Source organism: Sorex fumeus, unplaced genomic scaffold (assembly GCF_029834395.1).
Source record: "Sorex fumeus unplaced genomic scaffold, SorFum_2.1 ptg000155l, whole genome shotgun sequence".
NCBI lineage: Eukaryota > Metazoa > Chordata > Mammalia > Eulipotyphla > Soricidae > Sorex > Sorex fumeus.
The window spans coordinates 1511956-1538287 of record NW_026606212.1 but is presented as its reverse complement, the minus strand read 5'-3'; the positions used below and the strand labels follow the sequence as shown (position 1 = coordinate 1538287).

The window sequence follows — 26332 nt, the reverse complement described above, 5'->3', positions numbered from 1 at the left end:
TACATTCTGCCAGCCCAAGTTTGCATCCCTGGTACCACATAGGATTCCCCAAGCACTGTCAGGAGTGACCCTTTAGTACAGAGTCAGGAATCCTCCCCGAATATCAGTGGGTGTGGCCCAAACTTCCTCCCCTCAAAATAAGAGAATAAAAATTTGTTTTAAAATCTGTCATTGTCGGGCTCGAGCGATGTGATAGCACAACGGGTAGGGCATTTGCCTTGCATGCGGCCAACCCAATTCAAATCCCAGCATCGATTATGGTCCCCTGAGCACCGCTAGGAGTGGTTCCTGAGTGCAGAGCCAGGAGTAACCCCTGAGCATCTCTGGGTATGACCCAAAAAGCAAAGTTTACGGTAACAAAGTAATAATAATAAATAAATAAATAAATAAATAAATTATATCCCTGTGACTGTCCTCCCGTTGTTCATTGATTTGCTTGAGCAGGGCAGTAACTTCTCCATCCTGAGACTTGTTACTGTGTTTTTCATATCAAATATGTCGCAGGTAGCTTGACATGATTTGCCATGTGTGCAAGGTACTCTTGATAGCTTGCTGTGCTCTCCAAGAGGGGCAGAGGAGTTGAACCCGGTTTGGCCGGGTTGACTGCGTGCATGGCAAATGCCCTACAGCTGTGCTATCACTCCAGCCCGTTTTAAAATCATTTTTAATAATTTTAGTGCAACCGGCCAACATGGCCGACTCGAGTTCAATTCTTCCGCCCCTCTTGGAGAGCCCGGCAGGCTACTGAAGAGTATCTCGCCTGCACAGCAGAGCCTGGCAAGCTCCTCGTGACATATTCAATATGCTAAATACAGTAACAATTGTCACAATGGAGATGTTACTGGGCCTGCTCGAGCAAATCGATGAACAACAGGAGGACGGTGATGATGATGATGACAGTATATTTTCTTTGTATGCCCCTTTTACGTACATGTGCACCCAGAGTTGCTTAAAAAAATCCTGGGTGGGCCAGGGGAGCTGGTGTGATAGTACAATGGGTTGGGCATGTTTGCCTTGCATGTGGCTGACCCGGAACCCCAGCACCCATATGGTCCCCCGAGCATTGCCAGGAGTAATTCGTGAGTGCAGAGCCAGGAGTAACACCTGCGCATCACCAGGTGTGACCCCAAATGAAAAAGAAAATATTGGAGTAGCCAGAGAGATACGACTATGGGTAGGGCACTTGCCTTGCACACGACTAAGGTGATCCCTGTTACCCTATATGGTTCCTGGAGCCTGCCAAGAGTCATCCCTGAGCACAGAATCAGGAATAAGCCCTGAGCACTATCAGGTAGTCCCCCAAACAAAAAACAAACTAAAATTGAATATAGTATAGGGCTAGAGAGATAGTGGGCTGGGGACATGCTTTACATGTAATGGGCCTTGCATGTAGGACTCTGAGTAGCCTCGAGTCCTCCCAGCAGTTTCGGAGAGACCCTCAAGCATCCTCACCTGCGGCTTAAAACAAGCAAAATTGAATATATTACTTGTAGGGATTGACTTCCTTTAAAAAAATTCGGGGGGGACCGCGGGTGCCGTATCTGATGATACTCAGGGGTTACTCCTAGCTCCTGTGCTCAGGAATTACTCCTGGCTGTGCTCAAGGGACCCTATGGGATCGAACCCAGGTTGGCTGTGTGCAAGGCAAGTTCCCACCCTCTATACTATCTCTCAAGCCCCCTAAGACAGTTTATGGGGGAAGTTTTTATCCCATCATTGATGGTTGAATGTATTTCATGTTTATAATAAGCTTGTGTTCTTGTAGGTCAGATCGAGTTGTACACACACCTGCCCGTGATGAAACAGCTGGTTCAGCAGCTGGAACAGTGGGAGTTCCGAGCCTGTGGAGTGTTTCTTGTTGATTCTCAATTCATGGTGGAGTCGTTCAAGGTTTGAAACTATACCTGTCCTTGATTTTTCAGTCTCCGGCACAAACTGAGTACAAATACCTTTAGTCATAATTGTTTAATTGTTAACAGTTCCTGAACTATACCCAGGAGTGACTTGAAAATTATGTTTGTTAAATTAATATGCCAGACGAGATGAGATTGGGCGCGTACAGGGTGGTATGGCCATAGGCTGGAGCGATAGCACAGCGGTAGGACATTTGCCTTGTGCAGAGCCAGCCTGCCTGAGCCAGGTTCGATTCCTCCGCCCCTCTTGGAGAGCCTGGCAAGCTACGGAGAGTATTCAATATGCCAAGCACAGTAACAAGAGGTCTCACAATGGAGACGTTACTGGGCTCGCTCGAGCAAATCAATGAACAACGGAACGACAAAAGAAAAAACAAAAGAAAATAAATTAATATGCCAAGAAGATGGCTCCAGTGGCAGAGCACAGAGCTGGTGTGTTTCGAGGCCCTGAGTTTGCCCCTTGCGCACTGTTCAGTGTAGTTCTAGTGGTCCCCAGCTATCAGCTGTCGCCTTCAGGAGTTTCCTACGGCAGTGTCAGAAGTAAGTCCCAAGCACCACTGTGTGTGGCTCCAAAACTAGAAAAAGAAAAGCTGGATGCTAGAGAGATAGTACAGTGGGTAGAGCTCTTGCCTTGCATGTGGCCCGCCTGGGTGTCATTCCTGCCGTACTGCCACCGGGCCCCCTTAGCCGCTCCAGGAGTGATACTTGATCACAAAGCTAGGAGCACTTCTGGGTACTCCCCAAAACTGAAAGGGAGGGCGTTTGGTTCCGTCTCCAGTGCCCATATGGTTCCCCAAGCCACTAAGGAGTAACTCCTGAGTGCAGAGTCAGAAGTGACCCCTTAGTAATATGAGGGGATTGTGTGACCCAGAAACCAAAAAGAAAACACCCGCCAGAGGAGGTGGAGAGCGAGCATGAGAGAAGATAACGTTAAAGGGTCAGAAATAGTACAGGGCTTCCCAAAAATAAATAAATAACTACATTTTAAAAATGGGGGCTGGAGAGATAGTACAGCAGGTAGGGCCTTGCACACAGCCAATCTAGGTACGATTCCTAGCATGCCTCAGCACCACTAGGAGTAATTCCTGAATGCAGAGCCAGGAGTAACCCCTGTGCATTGCCAGGTATTACCACTCTCCTCCCCCCCAAAAAATAGTAAAGGGCTTAAGGTGCTCGCCTTGGTGTGGCCCACCTGCTTTTAATCCCTGTCACTACATGTTTCCTCAGTGCTGAACTCAACCCCAGCTGCCTCCTGAACACTTTAAAATATTGTTGAGTGGAGAAGTGTGGTCACTGTAGATCGCGTTTCTCCTTCCCACCTCACCTTTAGAATCCTAAGGTCAGCTATTGGCCCAGCAGTCTTCTGTTAGGCCCAGCCTGGCAGTGCTCAGGGCTCACTACTGGCGCTGTGCTGAGGAATCACTTAGGTAGTGCTCTGGAAACCCTGTGGAGTGCTGGGCTAGAACCTGGGCTGACCAGGCGCAAGGCAAGCACCTTAAAGCCTGGACTCTTGCTCGGGCCCCAATCTTAGCGTTTCTCCGATTTAGGTGGGTTTTGTTACAGTGGGGATCAGAAACCTTTTGTTTGGACACTGTTGGTGACAACTGATTCATCGTCCCTTTTCTGCTTCCTCTTTCAGTTTATTTCTGGCATCTTGGCAGCCTTGAGTGCTATGGTATCTCTAGAAATCCCGCAAGTTAACATCATGACAAAAATGGACCTGCTGAGTAAAAGAGCTAAAAAGGAAATTGAGAAGTAAATTCACTATAATTAAGGTGTCATTGGCAGTGCTGAACCTTTTTCGTTTCACTTCGATTGTCAGTCTACAAATTTAGTGTTTAGGATTCTTTCATTCACCAGTCTCTCATGTTTAAAGGTTTCTAGATCCAGACATGTATTCTTTATTAGATGATTCTACAAGTAACTTCAGAAGCAAAAAATTCAAAAAATTGACTAACGCCATATGTGGGCTGGTAAGACTTTGTATTTTTCTAAATTTTGGTGGTGGGGATGGTGGGCCTCCTGTACTGGGGGGCCTAGGGCCCACTCTGATTATTGGCCCACCAGGCTAGTAGTGGTCATTGCTAGGGCCCAGAGGGCTGTACCAGCAGTTTTGGTTCCTTCCTGGCTGTACCCAGCAATGCTTAGGATGCCATCTGGTGCCAAGAATCAAGCGCTGTGCTAATCCCTGGGCTGATGAGTTTTGCAAGTGTTTGGGGTGTTTGTGGGTTGTTTTTAAAGTTTGGGGGCCACACCCGGTGGTGCTCAGGGGCTGTTTCTCCCCTGTGCCTGGTGGACCATATGTGGTGCTGGGTGTTCAAACTGAGGTGTGCGGGGTGTAGGCCATTTGTAACCCCTGTCGTAGCTCTTCATCCCCTCCCGCAAACCCCCCTAGACCCATATTTTTCTTAATCTTCTTATCACGTGCTTACACACCCCAGGCACTGGCCACCATATGGACGGCACAGACCAGCACATGTCTTTTTTTTTCTTTTTTTATGTTTTTTTTTCCCTTTATTTTATTTTATTTTTTTTTACAGTTGTAGATTTACAATTTTTTGTGCTTTGGTTTCAATTATACAATGATCAGATACCCATCCCTCCACCAGTGCCCATTTTCCACCCCCATGGATAATTTCCCCCCACCCCCATCCCCCATCCCCCCCGCCTCTGTGGCAGGGCAATCCCCTGCCACACATGTCTTTTTAGGGGAGCAGCATGTTGGGAGCGGTCGGCTGTCTGCTTCGAAGTTAGTATAGAAGTAGGGAGAGAGCTCAGTGGGCAGCACCACAGACTTTGCACACAAGGGGCCCAGGGTTATCTCTGGCACCATATGGTCGCCACCAGCGTTGTCTGGATGTGGCCTCCCCTCACCTCTGAAAAAAGTTGTCATTGGTTGTAGCAGAGAGGGCAGGAGGCCACACTGAGCAGTGGTCAGAGTTTATTCTTGGCTGTGCCTCCAGAAATCATTCCTGGTGGGCTCAGGGAGCATACGGGATGCGGGGGATCGAACCCGGGTGCATCCCCTGCCTACGTGCAAGGCAAGCGCCCACCTCGGTGTACTAGCTCTCTCGTCCCACAGCAGAGAAATTCTGCAATGTCTTTTTTTCCTGGCCACTTGGCACATCAGAATTGCCTGTACCCTTTTGAAATTTTCAGTGGTGGTTGAACGCAGATAAATTACTTTAAAAGAAGTCTCAGTTTCTGGTCGGGGCAGGAGAGATAGCACAGCAGGTAGGGCGTTTTCGTTGCATGGGTCCGAGCCGGGTTTGATTCCTAGCATCCCATAAGTCCCCTGAGAACCACCAGGAGTTATTCCTGAGTACATGAACCAGGAGTAACCCCTGTGCATCACCAGGTATAACCCAAAAAAAAAAAAAAAGTCTTTAGTTAAGTAATGTTGTAATGTTACTAGTGTTCCAGTAGGTCAGAGGTCATAAAAAAATTAATGCTGATTTGCTGTTGTTCTGTCTGCTCCTCCCTGCACAGGCATAGATGGTATTAATTAGACTACCAATGTTCACACTCAAGCGTCAGTTGAATGACCTTTCTGAAATCTCTAATTTGTAGATTGATGACTACAGCATGGTCCGATTTTTGCCTTACGATCACTCAGATGAAGAAAGCATGAACATTGTATTACAGCATATTGATTTTGCCATTCAGTACGGAGAAGACTTGGAATTCAAAGAACCCAAGGTAATTTCTGACGATTTAGATCTGCCGAGGGCTGGAGCGATAGCACAGCGGGTAGGGCGTTCGCCTTACAAGCGGCCAACATGGCCGACCCGAGTTCGATTCCTCCGCCCCTCTCGGAGAGCCCGGCAAGCTACCGAGAGTATTGGATATGCCAGACACAGTAACAACAAAGTCTCCAATGGAGACGTTACTGGGCCCGCTCGAGCAAATCGACGATCAACGGGAGGGCCTTTACCTTTACCTTTACCTTTTAATAATTGTAGTGCAACCAGCCAACATGGCCGACTCGGGTTCGATTCCTCTGCCCCTCCTAGAGAGCCCAGCAAGCTACCGAAGAGTATCACCTGCACAACAGAGCCTGGCAAGCTCCTCGTGACATATTCGATATGCCTAATACAGTAACAATTGTCACAGTGGAGATGTTACTGGGCCTGCTGGAACAAATCGATGAACAACAGGAGGACGGTGATGATGATGATGACAGTATATTTTCTTTGTATGCCCCTTTTATACATGTGCACCCAGAGTTGCTTAAAAAATTCCGTGGGGGGCAAGGGGAGCTGGTGTGATAGTACAATGGGTTTGGCGTTTGCCTTGCATGCAGCTGACCCGGAACCCCAGCATCCCATATGGTCCCACAAGCACTGCCTGGAGTAATTGCTGGATTCAGTGCCAGAAGTAACCCCTGTGCATCGCCAGGTGTGACCCAAAATGAAAAAAAAATACTGGGGGACCCAGAGAGATACTATAGTGGGTAGGGCACTTGCCTTGAACACAGCTAAGGTGATCCCTGCTACCCTATATGGTTACTGGAGTCTGTCAACAGTCATCCCTGAGCACAGAATCAGGAATAAGCCCTGAGCACTATCAGGTTGTCCCCTCCCCCCAAAAAAAACCCCCAAAATTGAATATAGTATAGGGCCTAGAGATATAGTGTGCTGGGGACATACTTTACATGTAGTGGGCCTTGCATGTAGTAGGCCTTGCATGTAGGACTCTGAGTAGCTTCGAGCCCTCCCAGAAGTTTCAGAGAGACCCTCAAGCATCCCCACGTGCGGCTTAAAACAAGCAAAATTGGATATATTACTTGTAGGGATTGACTTCCTTTAAAAAGAATTGGGGGGGGGGGACCGCAGGTGCCATATCTGATGATGCTCAGGGGTTACTCCTAGCTCCTGTGCTCAGGAATTACTCCTGGCTATGCTCAAGGGACCCTATGGGATCGAACCCAGGTTGGCTGTGTGCAAGGCAAGTTCCCACCCTCTATACTATCTCTCAAGCCCCCAAAGACAGTTTCTGGGAAAAGTTTTTTCCCATAATTGAGGGTTGAATGTATTTTATGTTTATAATAAGCTTGTGTTCTTGTCGGTCAGATCGAGTTGTACACAAACCTGCCCGTGATGAAACAGCTGGTTCAGCAGCTGGAACAGTGGGAGTTCCGAGTCTGTGGAGTGTTTCTTGTTGATTCTCAATTCATGGTGGAGTCGTTCAAGGTTTGAAACTATACCTGTCCTTGATTTTCAGTCTCCGGCACAAGCAGTGTACAAATACCTTTAGTCATAATCGTTTAATTGTTAACAGTTCATGAACTATACCCAGGAGTGACTTGAAACTTATGTTTGTTAAATTAATATGCTAAGAAGATGGCTCCAGTGGCAGAGCACAGAGCCTGCATGTTTGAGGCCCTGAGTTTGCCCCTTGTTCACTGTTCAGTGTAGTTCCAGTGGTCCCCAACTCTCAGCTGTTACCTTCAGGAGTCGTCCCAGGGCGGTGTCAGAAGTAAGTCCCAAGCACCACAGTAAGTCCCAAGAGGCTCCAAAACTAGAAAAAAAAAAGCTGGATGCTAGAGAGATAGTACAGTGGGTAGAGCTCTTGCCTTGCATGTGGCCAGCCTGGGTATCATTCCTGCCATACTGCCACTGGGCCCCCGAGCCCCTCCAGGAGTGATCCTTGACCACAAAGCTCAGAGTACTACTGGGTATTCCCCAAAACTGAAAGGGAGGCCGTTTGGTTCTGTCTCCAGCACTCCAGGTGGTTCCCCAAGCTGCTCAGGAGTAATTCCTGAGTACAGAAGCAGAAGTGACCCCTTAGTAATATCAGGGGATTGTGTGACCCAGAAACCCAAAAGGAAACACCCATCAGGAGAGGTGGAGAGCGAGCATGAGAGAAGATAACGTTAAAGGGTCAGAAATAGTAAAGCGCTTCCCAAAAATAAATAAATAAGTAAATTTTAAAAAATGGGGGCTGGAGTGATAGTACAGCGGGTAGGGCCTTGCATACAGCCAATCCAGGTTCGATTCCTAGCATCCCTGAGCACCACTAGGAGTAATTTCTGAGTGCAAAGCTGGGAGTAAACCCTGTGCATTGCCAGTAATTACCCCCCCCCAAAAAATAGTACAGAGTTTAAGGAGCTCGCAGTGATGTGGCCCCCCTGCTTTTAATCCCTGTCACTACATGTTTCCTCAGTGCTGAACTCAACCCCAGCTACCTCCTGAACACTTTAAAATATTGTTGAGTGGAGAAGTGTGGTCACTACACCTCGAGTTTCTCCTTCCCATCTCACCTTTAGAATCCTAAGGTCAGCTATTGGCCCAGCAGTCTTCTGTTCGGCCATGCCTGGCAGTGCTCAGGGCTCACTACTGGCGCTGTACTGAGGAATCACTTAGGTAGTGCTCTGGGAACCCTGTGGAGTGCTGGGCTAGAACCTGGGCTGACCAGGCGCAAGGCAAGTGCCTTAAAGCCTAGACTCTTGCTTGGGCTCCAATCTTGGCGTTTCTCCTATTTACGTGGGTTTTGTTCCAGTGGGGATCAGAAACCTTTTATGTGGACACTGTTGGTGACAACTGATTCATCGTCCCTTTTCTGCGTCCTCTTTCAGTTTATTTCTGGCATCTTGGCAGCCTTGAATGCTAGGGTATCTCTAGAAATCCCGCAAGTTAACATCATGACAAAAATGGACCTGCTGAGTAAAAGAGCTACAAAGGAAATTGAGAAGTAAGTTCACAATAATTAATGTCACATTTGCAGTGCTGAAACTTTTTTGTTTCACTTCGATTGTCAGTCTACAAATTTAGTGTTTAGGATTCTTTCATTCACCAGTCTCTCATGTTTAAAGGTTTCTAGATCCAGACATTTATTCTTTATCAGATGATTCTACAAGTAAATTCAGAAGCAAAAGATTCAATAAATTGACTAACGCCATATGTGGGCTGGTAAGACTTTGTATTTTTACAATTTTTGGTGGTTGGGGGTGCGGGCCTCCTGTGCTGGGGGGCCTAGGGGCCACTCTGATTATTGGCCCACCAGGCTAGTAGTGGTCAGTGCTAGGGCCCAGAGGGCCGTACCAGCAGTATTGGTTGCTTGCTGGATGTACCCAGCAATGCTCAGGATGCCATATAGATCTAAGAATCAAGCCCTGTGCTAATCCCTGGGCTGATGAGTTTCGCAAGTGTTTGGGGTTATTGTGGGATGTTTTTAAGGTTTGGGGGCCACACCCGGTGGTGCTCAGGGGCTGTTTCTCCCCTGTGCCTGGTGGACCATATGTGGTGCTGGGTGTTCAAACTGAGGTGTGTGGGGTGCAGGCCAGTTGTAACCCCTGTCGAAGCTCTTCATCACCTCCCCCCGCACCTCCCTAGACGCATATTTTTCTTAATGATCTTGTCACATGCTTACACACCCCCAGGCAGTGGGCACCATATGGATGGCACACACCAGCACATTTCTTTTTAGGGGAGCAGCATGTTGGGAGCGGTGGGCTGTCTGCTTCGAAGTTAGTATAGACGTACGGAGAGAGCTCAGTGGGCAGCACCACAGGCTTTGCAAACAAGGGACCCAGGGTTCATCTCCGGCACCATATGGTCGCCACCAGCGTTTTCTGGATGTGGCCTCCCCTCAGCTCTGAAAAAAGTTGTCATTGGTTGTAGCAGAGAGGGCAGGAGGCCACACTGAGCAGTGGTCAGAGCTTATTCTTGGCTGTGCCTCCAGAAATCATTCCTGGTGGGCTCAGGGAGCATACGGGATGTGGGGGATCGAACCCGGGTGCATCCCTTGCCTACGTGCAAGGCAAGCGCCCACCTCGGTGTACTAGCTCTCTCGTTCCACAGCAGAGAAATTCTGCAATGTCTTTTTTTTCTGGCCACTTGGCACATCAGAATTGCCTGTACACTTTTGAAATTTTCAGTGGTGCTTGAATGCAGATAAATTACTTTAAAAGAAGTCTCAGTTTCTGGTCGGGGCAGGAGCGATAGCACAGCAGGTAGGGCGTTTGCGTTGCATGGGTCCGAGCCGGGATAGATTCCTAGCATCCCATAAGTCCCCTGAGAACCACCAGGAGTTATTCCTGAGTACATGAACCAGGAGTAACCCCTGTGCATCACCAGGTATAACCCAAAAATTAAAAAAAAGTCTTTAGTTAAGTAATGTTGTAGTGTTACTAGTGTTCCAAAAGGTCAGAGGTCATAAAAAATTAATGCTGATTTGCTGTTGTTCTGTCTGCTCCTCAATGCACAGGCATAGATGGTATTAATTAGACTACCAATGTTCACAATCAAGCGTCAGTTGAATGACCTTTCTGTAATCTCTAATTTGTAGATTGATGACTACAGCATGGTCCGATTTTTGCCCTCCGATCAGTCAGATGAAGAATGCATGAACATTGTATTACAGCATATTGATTTTGCCGTTCAGTATGGAGAAGACTTGGAATTCAAAGAACCCAAGGTAATTTCTGACGATTTAGATTTGCCAGGGCCAAAGAATGGCGCAGAGGGAAAGACCATTCTCTGCCTCCCCTAGGCTGACGCTGGGTCAGTTCCCCATTTCATGTCTGGTCCCTGAGCACAGAGCCAGGATTGCCCTGAACACCTCTGCCCTCCTGTTTGATCTCAGCAGCTCCTTAAGTTAAAGTTTTGGGGGCAGCAAGAACCTGGCCCGTTCTGGCTGATCTCTGGGTGTGCCTCAAGAACTCAAAACCAAAAAAAAAAAAGAGTAACCAAAACCCTGGTTGCGCATTTGCTGGCTTTTATGCTCCAGTACCTGATGGTGCTTTGTGCCCCCTGTTCAGGGTGGTGCCCCACCCCCTGTGCTGTCTCGTTTGCCCCAATTTTGTTCATGAATATCTATCAGCACTACCTCTGGGTATTATAGAGCATTGCCTGAACAGTAGGTAAATACACACTGGGTCTGCAGAGAAATCAATGTATTTTCTATTTTGTGTTTTATTTATATCAGGAACATTTCATTTTCATTTCATCATCCTGTTAATCGTCGATTGCCTCAAGCAGGCCCCAGTAACGTCTCTTTCATCCTAGCCCTGAGATTATATTCACGGCTCTTTAGGAGAATGAGACCCATCATTGTTACTGGTATTTGGCATATTTGGTAGGCCATGGGGAGTTTGCCAGACTCTACCCTGTGGGCAGGCTACATTCGATAGCCTGCAAGTTTGTCCAAAGTAGGAATGAGATAATAAGATGTGTGCGGAGAGTGGTCTCAGCATGGTGGTGGCTGGTCCTGGAGGTCTTCGGCTGCCGTAGCCCTGGTGTAATCCCATCAGCGGCCAAGACTCAGAGACTATAAAATCCAGATCCCGGCCGAGAACAGTGCAGTCTCTGCCCCCGCGCCTGGGTGTTCCTTCCCGGAGTCCCTTGGAGGGGAGCGGGTTGAGCTTTCCTCCCCGCCCCGGCCAGGGCTACGGCAGCCGGAGACCTCCAGGACCAGCCACCACCATGCTGAGACCACTCTCCGCACACATGAAGGTACTGGCAGAGGGACAAAGCCACGCGGGTTCCGGGGCCGAGACCTCCAAGCCTACTCGATTTGGAGTCGAGCATCTTCCACCCAGATCCTCCAAATTCCAGTAGGCGGGGGTCACACCCACCACCTGGCCCCCTGGCGCCGTGTAATCCCATCAGTGGCCAAGACTCAGAGACTATATCAGGAACATGAAGATGAATCGTCTTCTATGTTAGATGAATATTTTCAAGAAATTTTGTATTTTATTTATATCAGGAACATGAAGATGAATCGTCTTCTATGTTAGATGAATATTTTCAAGAATGCCAGAACAAATGAGAAGTTTGTTACGATGCAACTGGATGCGGGGCTGGAGGGATAGCACAGTAGGTAGGGCGTTTTCCTTGCACGCAGCAGACCTGGGTTCGATTACCAACATCCCATATGATCCACCAAGCACCGTCAGGAGTAATTCCTGAGTGAAGAGCCAGGAGTAAGACCTGTGCTCTCCGGGTGTGACCCAAAAACCAAAAAAAGAAAAAGAAAAAAAATGCAACTGGATGCTTGTGAAGAGTAGCAATCACAATTTATTTAAATGAAAATATAACAGAGAAAGTAAAAACAAAGAATACAAATCATAAAATATACCGAGGCAAGATACTCATTGGTGGGAGGGTCTCCAGAGAGAGACACTGATGTGAGACCCTGGGCTTCTTCCAGTTGTAACCATGCTAGGTCTTCTGGAAACTTGTCCAATATTGCCAAAGCGGGTGGCCGTGCAGCTGGTACTGGAGAGATCAGTGACGGCGCTGTCCGTCGACACGGAGCCAAGTATGCTTTCAGAGCAGGAGCTAAAGAATCAATAAGAGAAAAGGTCACCCAGAGGGCTCCTTCCATGGATTCTCCAAAGGTGACCCCAACAGGGAGCCCAGCAGGAAGGGGAGACCATGGGCCCACCTCACGGGGATTTCCTGTGGAGGCCTCCCCGGAATGGGCTCTCCGGCCTGTGACTCTCCTTTCCCACACCAGCCCCCAGGACACCTCTAGATGGGCCTTTTCCCATTCCCCTTTTACTTGAGCATATACACACACCCCTTGGTTCTTACCCGTTTTCTTATGGTGTTCTGAGTCTCGTTCTCTGCCATATGTGTGAGGCCATGGCATTGAAGGTGGTGCCCTTTGGGGAGTTGACAATCCTTGGCCAATCTCAACTTTCTGCTTAGATGGTGTCTGGCTCTGCTTGGTGCTGGCTGATTCCAGACTTTCTTCAGAGGAACTGGACCCAGAGGATATGTAGAAGATCTTCTTTCTCTCCCGTGGGCTGTTCTGCGGAGGGAGCGTCTCTCTCTCCTGTGGGCTGCTCTGCGGAGGGAGAACCACAAAGGCTCAGCTCCAGAAGCGCTGCTTCCCCCTCCCTTCTGAGTTCCTCCCTGCTGGTGGACCTGCATCTACACAGGCCTCCCATAGGAATGAGATTGAAACAATCAAGTTTAGAAAAGTCTTGGCCCAAGAGCACCTCCTAGTGCCAACTCAGTGAGCAGTGACCTGGCCTTGGGGGCTAGATTTGATGACTCACCTGGTAGGAGAGGCTGCCCTCAAGATGATCTCACAACACACACACAGACACACGTACATACACAAATACACATACTCACACACACACACCATCTCCAGTACACACTCAAATTTACTCTCTCCGATAAACACGTTCACACACGGGTGTGCACACTCTTCCACATACACAGCTTCTGCGCCATCACACTCAGGGAGGTGATGAAGACTGATCACGGTCATCAGTGCTGGGCTGCCCGGGCCAGTTCCTGCTGACCTGAACTAGCGGCTGTCTTCGTGAAGAATTCCGGGGAGTTCTCCAGTGAGTCCTCACCCAGTTTCTGAATCTTTTCAGTGTCCTACACTTGGGGGTTTTACAACCACGATTTCTTGGTAAACAGCAAAACATGTTTGCTGTCTATGCGTTTCCGCAGTGAACCAAGTAATGAGTTTGGGGGCAGTTGGGGAGGCTGCAGAATGTCTGGTTGCATCACAAAGAGAGGTCGGTGATGTCATCGAGCGCATCACAGCAAGGACAGGTCAGCTGTGGCCCTGCAGCAGGGCTTGCTCTCTGTGCAGCCCCTCTGGGCTGCTGCTGCTCTCCCTATTCCCACAAGTTCTGTTCATGTGGTGAACTCAAGGCCCTGGGGAGAGCAGGGAGCAGCCACTTGAAAGAATGTGCTGGTAAAATGTTATTTTCCTTTTTTTTTTTTAAATGTGAGTGGACTGCTATTTATTCGGCCACTGATTAGCTGATTGAATTGGGCATGAACTCCTCCTTACACTCTTTTTTTCATTTTTTATCATTGTCTTTATTGAATCACCGTGAGAGCAGTTACAAAGTTTCGGTTCTAAGTCGGGTCTAAGTCTCAGTCATGCAATGAAACACCCGTACCTTCACTAGTGCCCATTCTCCACTTCCAAAATCCCCAATATACCCCCATCCCACACCCTCCCTATACCTGTGGGGCAGATGATTTACACATTACTCTTTCTCTCTACTTTGATCACGTTACTCTCTCTCTCTACTTTGATCACTTTGACCCAGCAATACCACTCCTGGGAATATATCCCAGAGAGGCAAAAATGTATAGTCGAAGTGACAACCGCACTTGTTTGTTCATTGCAGCCCTCTTTACAATAGCCAGAAACTGGAAGAAACCTGAATGCCCAAGAACAGATGACTGGTTAAAGAAACTTTGGTACATCTACACAATGGAGTACTATGTAGCTGTTAGAAAAGATGAAGTCATGAAATTTACATACAAGTGGTACAATATGGAAAGTATCATGCTAAGCGAAATGAGTTAGAAAGAGAGGGATAGACATAGAAAGATTGCATTCATCTGGGGGATATAAAGTAACAAAATATGAGATTAATACCCAAGAATAGCTGAGATCAGCACCAGGAGGATAGAGGCCAGCCAGGTATTCTAGAGGAAAGGGCAGTTCAGATAGAGAAGGGAGCACCAAATAAAGGGTGTTTGGAGGATCCTCCCAGGAGGGGAGATGCATGTCGAAAGTAGACTATGGACTGAACATGTTTGCCACTCAATGCCTCTTTTGCAGACCACAACACCCAAAAGGAGAGAGAGAACACAGGGGATTGCCCTGCCACAGAGGCGGGGGGGATGGGGGCATGGTGGTGGGGGGGTTATTATCCATGGTGGTGGAAAATGGGCACTGGTGAAGGGATGGGTATCTGATCATTGTATAATCGAAACCCAAGCACAAAAAATTGTAAATCTACAACTGTACCTCATGGTGTTTCACTAATTAAAAAAAAAGATAGTAAAAAATTAAAAAAAAATTTTAAATGGAAAAATTTAAAAAATTAAATATTTTAAAAATGAAATTAAATTTAAGAAAAAAAAAGAAAATGGTAGTTGGTGGGGGCTGGGCGGCCAGGGCTCTGGGGGAAGAGCAGAGAGTGTTTATTGCGAAATAACTTATTCGTTATCACCCTCATTTTTTAAAATTATTATTAGTATTATTATTATTTCTTTTTGCTTTTTGGGTCACACCCGGTGATGCCCAGAGGTTCCTCCTGGCTCTGCACTCAGGAATTACTCCTGGAGGTGTTTAGAGGACCATTGGGGACGCTGTGAATCGAACCTTGCCGGCCACTTGCAAGGCAAATGCCCTGCCAGCTGTCATATCGCTCTAACCCCCAAATTTTTTTATTTTATAAAGTGTTTTACAATATTTGATTACATTCAATATTCAGACTCCAATCCCACCACCAGTACACCTTCTCACCACCATATTTTGGATAGTTCCATCCCGAACCTTAATCCCTGTCCCAAAGCAGAACTCAAAGAATCTGTTCTCTTGTATTGTTTGATATGAAAAACTGCCAGGGCGCTGAAGTGATAGCACAGTGGGTAGGACGTTTGCCTTGCACGCGGCGAAACTGGGTTCGATTCCAAGCATCCTATATGGTCCCCTGAGCACCATTAGCCAGGGATAATTCCTGAGTGCAGAGCCAGGGGAAATTCCTGTGCATCTGCAGGTGTTACCCAAAAACAAACAACAACAACAAAAAATCTCTGAAAATCCTATAAAAAAAGTATCCTTAGAGGAAAGAGTGTGTATTCTACCCAAGGGCCATTGAGCCCTTCTATAAGTGATCACTAACATGTTGTAAAAGGTTGAACCTTGTATATATATATATATATATATATATATATATATGTGTATATATGTAAAAAATATATATATATTTCCCTCTAAGATTGGTTGCCTGCTACTTTGAATCCTGTCAAACGGGGTACAGTATTTTTGGAGTATGAGCTCCCGCATTTTTTTGCTTTTGGGATCACATCCAGTGGTGCTCAGGGCTGACTCCTGGCTCTGTGCTCAGGGATCACTCCTGGCAGGCTTCCAGGATGGTCCAGGGATTGAAAGAGAGACAGTCTTGTGCGAGGGGAGTGTCCTGCTCTCTGGACTCTCCGTGTCCCCACACCAGGGTCCCTTTAGTTCCACAGCCTTTGTTTTTGGATCATACCTGGCACTACACAGGGGATACTCCTGGCTTTGCACTAAGGAATCACTCCTGGCGGTGCTTGGGGACCATATGGGATGCTGGGGATGCTGGGAATCGAACCCGGGTCAGCTGAGTGCAAGGCAAACTCCCTGGCCGCTGTGCTACGCTCCAGACCCTATTCTCATTTGCAAAGAGAAATTGAATCCAGAAAGGTTGAGCATGCAGGGCCTTGCACACACCCAATCTGGCTTTGATCTCCAAACGATGTAGACCCCTCTAAATACCGCTGGCTGTGTCCCCAAAATCAAGGGCGGGGGAGAAATCTTCCCTTTCAGTCATACTTAGCGCACCTGATAGCAGTGAGGAGACCATCTCCCAGGGATAAGGACACTGGCCGGGAAGAGGCCGCTGGCCCGAGGTCAGTGTGGCCAAGGTAGGGCTGGATCTGCACTGCATGGTGTTCTGCCCAGTCCCGGGGATTAAGGCTTAGTTTGGGCCTCAGCAGACACTGACCAGGGGCTGTGGGGGTTTGTCTGGTGGTGTTGGGTCTGCCTGAAGCTCTGTCCCCTCCTGCCTCCCGGTCCACAGAGCACCTACTGTGCCACCATGGTCCAGCTCTGTGAAGCCCTCGGCCAGTTCTGTCCAGGTGGTGAACTTAGACCCCGCGGCGGAGCATTTCAACTATGATGTGATGGCTGGTGAGTCCAGGGCGCAGCCTTCTCTCTCCTTGGGGACCTTGAGGCAGTGAGTGCTGCCCCCTGCTTCTGCGGAGGCACAGAAGCTGAAAACTTCGTTCAGACTGATCCCTTGACTACTGCAATTTATTTCTTTTATTTTTTTTCTTTTATTGATGGGTGGGGTGGGGTTTGGGCCACACTCAGCTATGTTCAGTACTTCTGGACCTGTGCTCAGGAATCACTCCTGGTCAGGCTGAGCAACTATTTAAGGTGCCAAGTATTGAACCTGGGTTGTCCACAGGCAAGACAAGCGCAGTACCCGCTGTTCTATTCCTCAGGCCCCTGTTTGGTGTCTTTTTGTTTTTGTTTCTTGTTTTTTCTTTCTAGCCCCTGTTCAATTTTTTTGGATACAGTCACAGTTGTAATAATTACTAGTGAATGTAAATATTTTGGAATGGGCACTTATTTCCTGTTTATTCTTTGCAGACATCCGGGAACTGATCAATGTGGATGATGTGATGGAGGAAGGCTCCCTGCGCTTCGGTCCCAATGGAGGACTGGTTTTTTGCATGGAGAACTTTGCCAATAACTTTGAGTGGCTGGAGAACTGCCTTGGCCATGTCGAGGATGACTACATCCTTTTTGACTCTCCAGGTAGCTCAGTAATTAGATTGTCACCTTCCCTGGGTTGTGCAGTTCTGTCCTTGGTGGGAGAAAGTGAAATTAGCATCTCATTTACTTTTATCCCAGATTCTTGGACAGTGGACAGTCATCCCATGAGGGACTGTGGAATGTCCTTTTGTTTTCTTCTGTTTGGGGGCCACATCTAGAGGTGCTGGGGGCTGGAGCTGTTCCTAACTCCATTATCAGGAGGTTGCTCCCAGTCCTGCTTGGGGGACCAAAGCATGCTGGGAACTGAGCCCAGGCTTTCTGCATGCAGAGCATATGCTCAGCCTGTTGTTTCTTGGGCGCCAGGTCATGCAGCTTTATTATTATCATTATTATTATTATTGTTATTTTGATTTACGGGTCTCACCTGACGATGCTTGGGAGTTACTCCTTGCTTTGCACTCAGGAGTAACTCCTGGCAGTGCTCAGGGGACCATATGGGATGCTGGGAATCGAACCCGGGTCGGCTGCGTGCAAGGCAGATGCCCTACCTGCTGTGCGATCACTTCAGCTCTGGTCATGCAGCTCTTGAAAGGTTTGCTTTGGAGCTAGAGAGACAGAAGGATGGGTAGGATGCTGCGGCAGACACAGGTTCAGTCCTTGGCACCATATATGGTTCCATGAGTACTAGTGGGTATGGGCCAAAACCAAGGTTTTTTTTTTTTTTTAGGGCCATAGTACAGCAGCTAAAGCCCTTGCCTTACTTTTTGCTATTCCAGGTTTGGATCCCTGGTACCTTATTGGATTCCCCAAGCACTGCCAGGAGTTGTCTTTTAGTACAGAGTCAAGATTCCTCCCCGAATACCAGTGGGTGTGGCCCAAACCTCCGCCCCTCAAAATAAGAGAATAAAAATTTGTTTTAAAATCTGTCATTGTCGGGGCTGGAGTGATGTGATAGCACAGCGGGTGGGGCGTTTGCCTTGCACGTGCCCGACCCAGGTTCGAATCCCGGCATCGCATATTGTCCCCTGAGCACCGCCAGGAGTGGTTCCTGAGTGCAGATGCAGGAGTAACACCTGAGCATCTCCGGGTGTGACCCAACAAGCAAAATAATAATAATAATAATAATAATAAATAAATAAATAAATGAAATCCCTGTGGCTGTCCTCCCGCTGTTCATTGATTTGCTTGAGCAGGCCCAGTAACTTCTCCATCGTGAGACTTGTTGTTACTGTGTTTGTCATATCGAATACGTCACAGGTAGCTTGACAGGCTTTGCCATGTGGGCAAGATCTTCTCGGTAGCTTGTCGGGCTCTCCGAGAGGGGCAGAGGAGTTGAACCCGGTTTGGCGGGCCGGCTGCGTGCATGGAAAATGCCCTACCGCTGAGCTATCACTCCAGCCCGTTTTAAAATCATTGTTAATAATTGTAGTGCAACCAGCCAACATGGCCGACTCGGGTTCGATTCCTCTGCCCCTCCTAGAGAGCCCGGCAAGCTACCGAAGAGTATCACCTGCACAACAGAGCCTGGAAGCTCCTCGTGACATATTCGATATGCCAAATACAGGAACAATTGTCACAATGGAGATGTTACTGGGCCTGCTCGAACAAATCGATGAACAGGAGAACAGTGATGGTGATGATGACAGTATATTTTCTTTGTATGCCCCTTTTATACATGTGCACCCAGAGTTGCTTAAAAAATTGCGTGGGGGGCAAGGGGAGCTGGTGTGATAGTACAATGGGTTTGGCGTTTGCCTTGCATGCGGCTGATCCCGAACTCCTGCATCCCGTATGGTTCCCCGAGCACTGCCAGGAGTAATTCCTGAATTCAGTGCCAGAAGTAACCCCTGCACATCGCCAGGTGTGACCCAAAATGAAAAAAAAATTATTGGGGGAGCAAGAGAGATACTACAGAGGGTAGGGCACTTGCCTTGAACACAGCTAAGGTGATCCCTGCTACCCTAGATGGTTACTGGGGCCTGTCAACAGTCATCCCTGAGCACAGAATCAGGAATAAGCCCTGAGCACTATCAGGTTGTCCCCACCCCAAAAAAAACCAAAAATTGAATATAGTATAGGGCTAGAGAGATAGTGGGCTGGGGACATGCTTTACATGTAGTGGGCCTTGCATGTAGTAGGCTTTGCATGTAGGACTCTGAGTAGCTTCGAGCCCTCCCAGAAGTTTCAGAGAGACCCTCAAGCATCCCCACGTGCGGCTTAAAACAAGCAAAATTGGATATATTACTTGTAGGGATTGACTTCCTTTAAAAAAAATTGGGGGGGGGGGACCGCGGGTGCCATATCTGATGATGCTCAGGGGTTACTCCTAGCTCCTGTGCTCAGGAATTACTCCTGGCTATGCTCAAGGGACCCTATGGGATCGAACCCAGGTTGGCTGTGTGCAAGGCAAGTTCCCACCCTCTATGCGATCTCTCAAGCCCCCTAAAACAGTTTCTAGGAAAAGTTTTTTTTCCCCATAATTGAGGGTTGAATGTATCTCATGTTTATAATAAGCTTGTGTTCTTGTAGGTCAGATTGAGTTGCACACACACCTGCCCGTGATGAAACAGCTGGTTCAGCAGCTGGAACAGTGGGTGTTCCGAGTCTGTGGAGTGTTTCTCCTTGATTCTCAATTCATGGCGGAGTCGTTCAAGGTTTTTTAACTATACCTGTCCTTGATTTTTCAGTCTCCGGCACAAGCAGAGTACAAAAACCTTTAGTCATAATCGTTTAATTGTTACCAGTCCATGAACTATACCCATGAGTGACTTAGAACTTATTGTTGTTAAATTAATATGCCAAGAAGATGGCTCCAGTGGCAGAGCACAGAGCTGGTGTGTTTCGAGGCCCTGAGTTTGCCCCCTGTGCACTGTTCAGTGTAGTTCTAGTGGTCCCCAACTCTCAGCAGTCACCTTCAGGAGTTGTCCTAGGGCAGTGTCAGAAGTAAATCCCAAGCACCACTGTGTGTGGCTCCAAAACGAGAAAAATAAAAAGCTGGATGCCTGAGAGATAGTACAGTGGGTAGAGCTCTTGCCTTGCATGTGGCCAACCTGGGTGTCATTCCTGCCATACTGCCACCGGGCCCCCTTAGCCGCTCCAGGAGTGATCCTTGACCACAAAGCTCAGAGTACTACTGGGAATTCCCCAAAACTGAAAGGGAGGGCGTTTGGTTCCGTCTCGAGCACCCATATGGTTCCAAAAGCTGGTCAGGAGTAACTCCTTAGTGCAGAAGCGGAAGTGACCCAATAGTTATATCAGGGGATTTTGTGACCCAGAAACCCAAAAGGAAATACCCATCAGGGGAGGTGGAGGGGGAGCATGAGAGAAGATAATGTTAAAGGGTCAGAAATAGTACAGCGCTTCCCAAAAATAAATAAATAAGTAAATTTTTAAAATGGGGGCTGGAGTGATAGTACAGCGGGTAGGGCCTTGCACACAGCCAATCCGGGTTCGATTCCTAGCATCCCTGAGCACCACTAGGAGTAATTCATGAGTGCAGAGCCAGGAGTAACCCCTGTGCATTGCCAGGTATTACCACCCTCCCCCCCCCCAAAAAAAATAGTAAAGGGCTTAAGGAGCTCGCCTTGATGTGGCCCACATGCTTTTAATCCCTGTCACTACATGTTTCCTCAGTGCTGAACTCAACGCCACCTACCTCCTGAACACTCTAAAATATTGTTGAGTGGAGAAGTGTGGTCACTGTAGATCGCGTTTTTCCTTCCCACCTCACCTTTAGAATCCTAAGGTCAGCTATTGGCCCAGCAGTCTTCTGTTAGGCCCAGCCTGGCAGTGCTCAGGGCTCACTACTGGCGCTGTGCTGAGGAATCACTTTGGTAGTGCTCTGGGAACCCTGTGGAGTGCTGGGCTAGAACCTGGGCTGACCAGGAGCAAGGCAAGCGCCTTAAAGCCTGGACTCTTGCTCGGGCCCCAACCTTAGCGTTTCTCCGATTTAGGTGGGTTTTGTTCCAGTGGGGATCAGAAACCTTTTATGTGGACACCGTTGGGGACAACCGATTCATCGTCCCTTTCCTGCTTCCTCTTTCAGCTTATTTCTGGCATCTTGGCAGCCTTGAGTGCTATGGTATCTCTAGAAATCCCGCAAGTTAACATCATGACAAAAATGGACCTGCTGAGTAAAAGAGCTAAAAAGGAAATTGAGAAGTAAGTTCACTATAATTAACGTCACATTTGCAGTGCTGAACCTTTTTCGTTTCACTTCGATTGTCAGTCTACAAATTTAGTGTTTCGAATTCTTTGCTTCACCAGTCTATCATTTTTGAAGGTTTCTCGATCCAGGCATGTATTCTTTATTAGATGATTCTACAAGCAACTTCAGAAGCAAAAAATTCAAAAAATTGACTAATGCCATATGTGGGCTGGTAAGACTTTGTATTTTTCTAATTTTTGGTGGTTGGGGGTGGGCCTCCTCTGCTGGGGGGCCTAGGGGACACTCTGATTATTGGCCCACCAGGCTAGTAGTGGTCAGTGCTGGGGCCCTGAGGGCCGTATCAGCACTATTGTTTGCTTCCTGGCTGTACCCAACAATGCTCAGGATGCCATCTGGTGCCAAGAATGAAGTCCTGTGCTAATCCCTGGGCTGATGAGTTTTGCAAGTGTTTGGGGTTGTTGTGGGTTGTTTTTAAGGTTTGAGGGCCACACCTGGTGGTGCTCAGGGGCTGTTTCTCCCCTGTGCCTGGTGGACCATATGTGGTGCTGGGTGTTCAAACTGAGGTGTGTGGGGTGCAGGCCAGTTGTAACCCCTGTCGTAGCTCTTCATCACCTCCCCCCGCACCTCCCTAGACCCATATTTTTCTTAATGGTCTTGTCACATGCTTACACACCCCCAGGCAGTGGCTACCATATGGACGGCACAGACAGACGCATTTCTTTTTATAGGGGAGCAGCATGTTGGGAGCAGTGGGCTGTCTGCTTCGAAGTTAGTATAGAAGTAGGGAGAGAGCTCAGTGGGCAGCACCACTGGCTTTGCAAACAAGGGGCCCAGGGTTAATCTCTGGCACCATATGGTCGCCACCAGCGTTGTCTGGATGTGGCCTCCCCTCACCTCTGAAAAAAATTGTCATTGGTTGTAGCAGAGAGGGCAGGAGGCCACACTGAGCAGTGGTCAGAGTTTATTCTTGGCTGTGCCTCCAGAAATCATTCCTGGTGGGCTCAGGGAGCATATGGGATGCGGGGGATCGAACCCGGGTACATCCTTTGCCTATGTGCAAGGCAAGCGCCCACCTCAGTGTACGAGCTCTCCCGTCCCACAGCAGAGAAATTCTGCAATGTCTTTTTTTCCTGGCCACTTGGCACATGAGAATTGCCTGTACCCTTTTGAAATTTTCAGTGGTTGTTGAATGCAGATAAATTACTTTAAAAGAATTCTCAGTTTCTGGTCGGGGCTGGAGCGATAGCACAGCAGGTAGGACGTATGCGTGCATGCGTCCGACCCGGGTTTGATTCCTACCATCCATAGGTCCCTTGAGCATCACCAGGAGTTATTCCTGACTACATGAACCAGGAGTAACCCCTGTGAATCACCAGGTGTAAAGTAAAGTAAAGTAAAGTAAAGTAAAGTAATGTAAATTAAAGTAAAGGCCCTCCCGTTGATCTTCAATTTGCTCGAGCGGGCCCAGTAACGTCTCCATTGGAGACTTTGTTGTTACTGTGTCTGGCATATCGAATACGTCACGGGGAGCTTGCCAGGCTCTGCCGTGCGGGCGAGATACTCTCGGTAGCTTGCCGGGCTCTCCAAGAGGGGCGGAGGAATCGAACTCAGGTCGGCCATGTTGGCTGCGTGCAAGGCAAACGCCCTACCGCTGTGCTATCGCTCCAAAAAGTCTTTAGTTAAGTAATGTTGTAATGTTACTAGTGTTCCAATAGGTTAGTGGTCATAAAAAAATTAATGCTGATTTGCTATTGTTCTGTCTGCTCCTCCCTGCACAGGCATAGATGGTATTAATTAGACTACCAATGTTCACACTCAAGCATCAGTTGAATGACCTTTCTGAAATCTCTAATTTGTACAATGATGATTACAGCATGGTCCGACTTTTGCCTTACGATCAGTCCGAAGAAGAAAGCATGAACATTGTATTACAGCATATTGATTTTACCATTCAGTACGGAGAAGACTTGGAATTCAAGGAACCCAAGGTAATTTCTGATGATTTAGATTTGCCAGGGCCAGAGACCGGCGCAGAGGGAAAGACCATTCTCTGCCTCCTCAAGGCTGATGCTGGGTCAGTTCCCCGTTTCTGTCTGGTCCCTGAGCAGAGAGCCAGGATTGCCCTGAACACCTCTGCCCTCCTGTTTGATCTAAGCAGCTCCTTAAGTTAAAATCTTGGGGGCAGCAAGAACCTGGCCCGTTCTGGCTGATCTCTGGGTGTGGCTCAAGAACTCAAAACCAAAACCAGAAAAAAAAGAGTAACCAAAATATAAATAAATAAACATAAATAAAAAGTCCTGGGAGCTTGGTGTGATAATCTATGTATCCTGGCAGTTGTTCAGGTTACACAGCAGTTGGTGGGTGTAACTGTCTAGCTACTGGAAGGTCCAGTTCCAAACCGTGTAGGCTTGGAGATCTCAGCCCCGGGTCCCCCACACCTGGGTTCCTCTGCCAGTTCCTTTATGCGTGAAGCCCATCCAAGCGTGTGGAGACTGGTCTCAGCATGACTTTGGCCTTACGCCAGACGTCTTCTGCTGTTGGCCCTGGTGAGGACAGTCAGGCATGGGGTAGGATTCTCCGCGTTGTTCTCTCCCGGGAGCTTGGTGTGATAATCAAGTGATTATCAGTGATTCATTAAAAAGTAAAAAATTTAAAGAAACAAATTAAAAATGGAAAAATTCAAAAACTTAAAAATTTTAAAAATAAAATTAAATTTAAGAAAAGAAAATGGGATTTGGTGGGGAGCCGTGCGGCTGGGTTTCTGGAGGAAGAGCAGAGACTGTTAATTGTGCAATAACTTATTCCCTACCACCCTCATTTTTAAAAACTATTATTATTATTATTATTATTTTTTTTTCCTTTTGGGCGACACCCGGTGATGTGCAGGGGTTCCTCCTGGCTCTGCACTCATGAATTCCTCCTGGTGGTGCTCAGAGGACCATAGGGGATGCTGGGAATCAAACCTCGCCGGCCACTTGCAAGGTAAATGCCCTGCCTACTGTCATATCGCTCCAACTCCCCAATTTTTTTATTTTATAAAGTGTTTTACAATATTTGATTATATTCAATATTCAGACTCCAATCCCACCACCATTACACCTTCTCACCACCATATTTCGGGTAGCTCTATCCCGAACCCCAATCCCTGTCCCAAAGCAGAACTGAAATAATTTATTTTCTTGTATTGTTTGATTGTTTGATATGAAAAACTGCCAGGGCGCTGGAGTGATAGCACAGTGGGTGGGACGTTTGCCTTGCATGCGGTGAAACTGGGTTCGATTCCAAGCATCCCATATGGTCCCCTGAGCACCATTAGCCAGGGATAATTCCTGAGTGCAGAGCCAGGAGAAATTCCTGTGCATAGACACGTATGACCCCTCCGAAAAATATCGCTGAAAATCCTATAAAAAAAAGTATCCTTAGAGGAAGGAGTGTGTATTCTACCCAGGGGCCGTTAAGTCCTTCTATAAGAGATCACTAACATGTTGTAAAAGGTTGAGCCTTGTGTGTTTATATATATATATATATAGCACAGCGGTAGGGCGTTTGCCTTGCACACAGCCAACATGGCCAACCTGATTTCGATTCCTCCACCCCTCTCAGAGAGCCCGGCAAGCTACCGAGAGTATGTCGCCCGCACTGCAGAGCCTGGCAAGTTACCCATGATGTATTTGATATGCCAAACAAAGTAACAACAAAGTCTATAATGGAGACGTTACTGGACCCGCTCGAGCAAATTGAAGAACAATGGGAGGACAGTGATACAGTGAACCAAAACCCTGGTTGGAGATTACGTGGCTTTTGTGCTCCAGAACCTGATGGTGCTTTGGGCCCCCGGTTCAGGAAAGGTAAGTGCCCCACCCCCTGTGCTGTCTCGTTCGCCCCAATTTTGTTAGTGAATATCTATTACCACTACCACTGGGTATTATAGAGCATTGCCTGAACAGTAGGTCAATACATACTGGGTCTGCGGAGAAATCAATGAATTTTCTAATTTGTGTTTTATGAAGATGAGTTGTCTTCTATGTTGGATGAATATTTTCAAGAATGCCAGAACAAATGAAGTGTATGTTATGATGCAACTGGATGCGGGGCTGGAGTGATAGCACAGTAGGTAGGGCATTTCCCTTGCACGCGACAGACCTGGTTTCGAATCCCAACATCCCATATGGGCCACCAAGCGCCGCCAGGAGTAATTCCTGAGTGAAGAGCCAGGAGTAACACCTGTGCTCTCCGGGTGTGACCCAAAAACCGAAAAAAAAAAAAAAAGGCAAATGGATGCTTGTGAAGAGTAGCAATCACAATTTATTTAAATGAAAATATAAAAGATAAAGTAAAAACAAAGAATAAAAATCATAAAATATACAGAGGCAAGATACTCATTGGTGGGAGGTTCTCCAGACAGAGACCCTGATGTGAGACCCTGGGCTTCTTTCAGTTGTAAACATGCTAGGTCCTCTGGGAACTTGTCCAATATTGCCACAGCGGGAGGCTGTGCAGCTGGTACTCGAGAGATCAGTGTTGGCGCTGTCCTTGGACACGGAGCCAAGTATGCTTTCAGAGCTGGAGCTAAAGAATCAATAAGAGAAAAGGTCACCCAGAGGGCTCCTTCCATGGATTCTCCAAAACTGACCCCAACAGGGAGCCCAGCAGGAACGGGAGACCATGGGCCCACCTCACGGGGGTTTCCTCTGGAGGCCTCCCCGGAATGGGCTCTCCGGCCTGTGACTCTCCTTTCCCACACCAGCCCCCAGGACACCTCTAGGTGGGCCTTTTCGCATTCCCCTTTTACTTGTGCATATACACACACCCCTTGTTTCTTACCTGTTTTCTTCTGGTGCTCTGAGTCTCGTTCTCTGCCATATGTGTGAGGCCATGGCATTGAAGGTGGTGCCCTTTGGGGAGTTGACACTCCTTGGCCAATCTCAACTTTCTGCTTAGACCGTGTCTGGCTGTGCTTGGTGCTGGCTGATTCCAGACTTTCTTCAGAGGA

The 26332-nt window shown here is 47.8% G+C and overlaps 2 protein-coding genes across 2 annotated transcripts in view; both read left to right on the top strand.

Annotated features, from left to right (window-relative positions):
- LOC130016474 (GPN-loop GTPase 3-like) overlaps positions 1-26332 on the top strand; it is a 46459-nt gene that overhangs the window by 8618 nt on the left and 11509 nt on the right. The window contains exons 4-7 of the mRNA XM_056107184.1: positions 1766-1890; positions 3553-3668; positions 3790-3886; positions 5484-5612. Of these exons, the coding sequence (XP_055963159.1) occupies positions 1766-1890; positions 3553-3668; positions 3790-3886; positions 5484-5612 (467 nt within the window). The remainder of the gene's footprint in view (positions 1-1765; positions 1891-3552; positions 3669-3789; positions 3887-5483; positions 5613-26332) is intronic.
- LOC130016454 (GPN-loop GTPase 3-like) lies at positions 7013-25402 on the top strand. The gene is given in 10 exon segments (XM_056107171.1): positions 7013-7105; positions 10203-10331; positions 16471-16518; positions 16520-16580; positions 17046-17213; positions 19701-19825; positions 21217-21332; positions 21454-21552; positions 23201-23328; positions 25341-25402. Coding segments are annotated over 10 exon segments (1029 nt in total).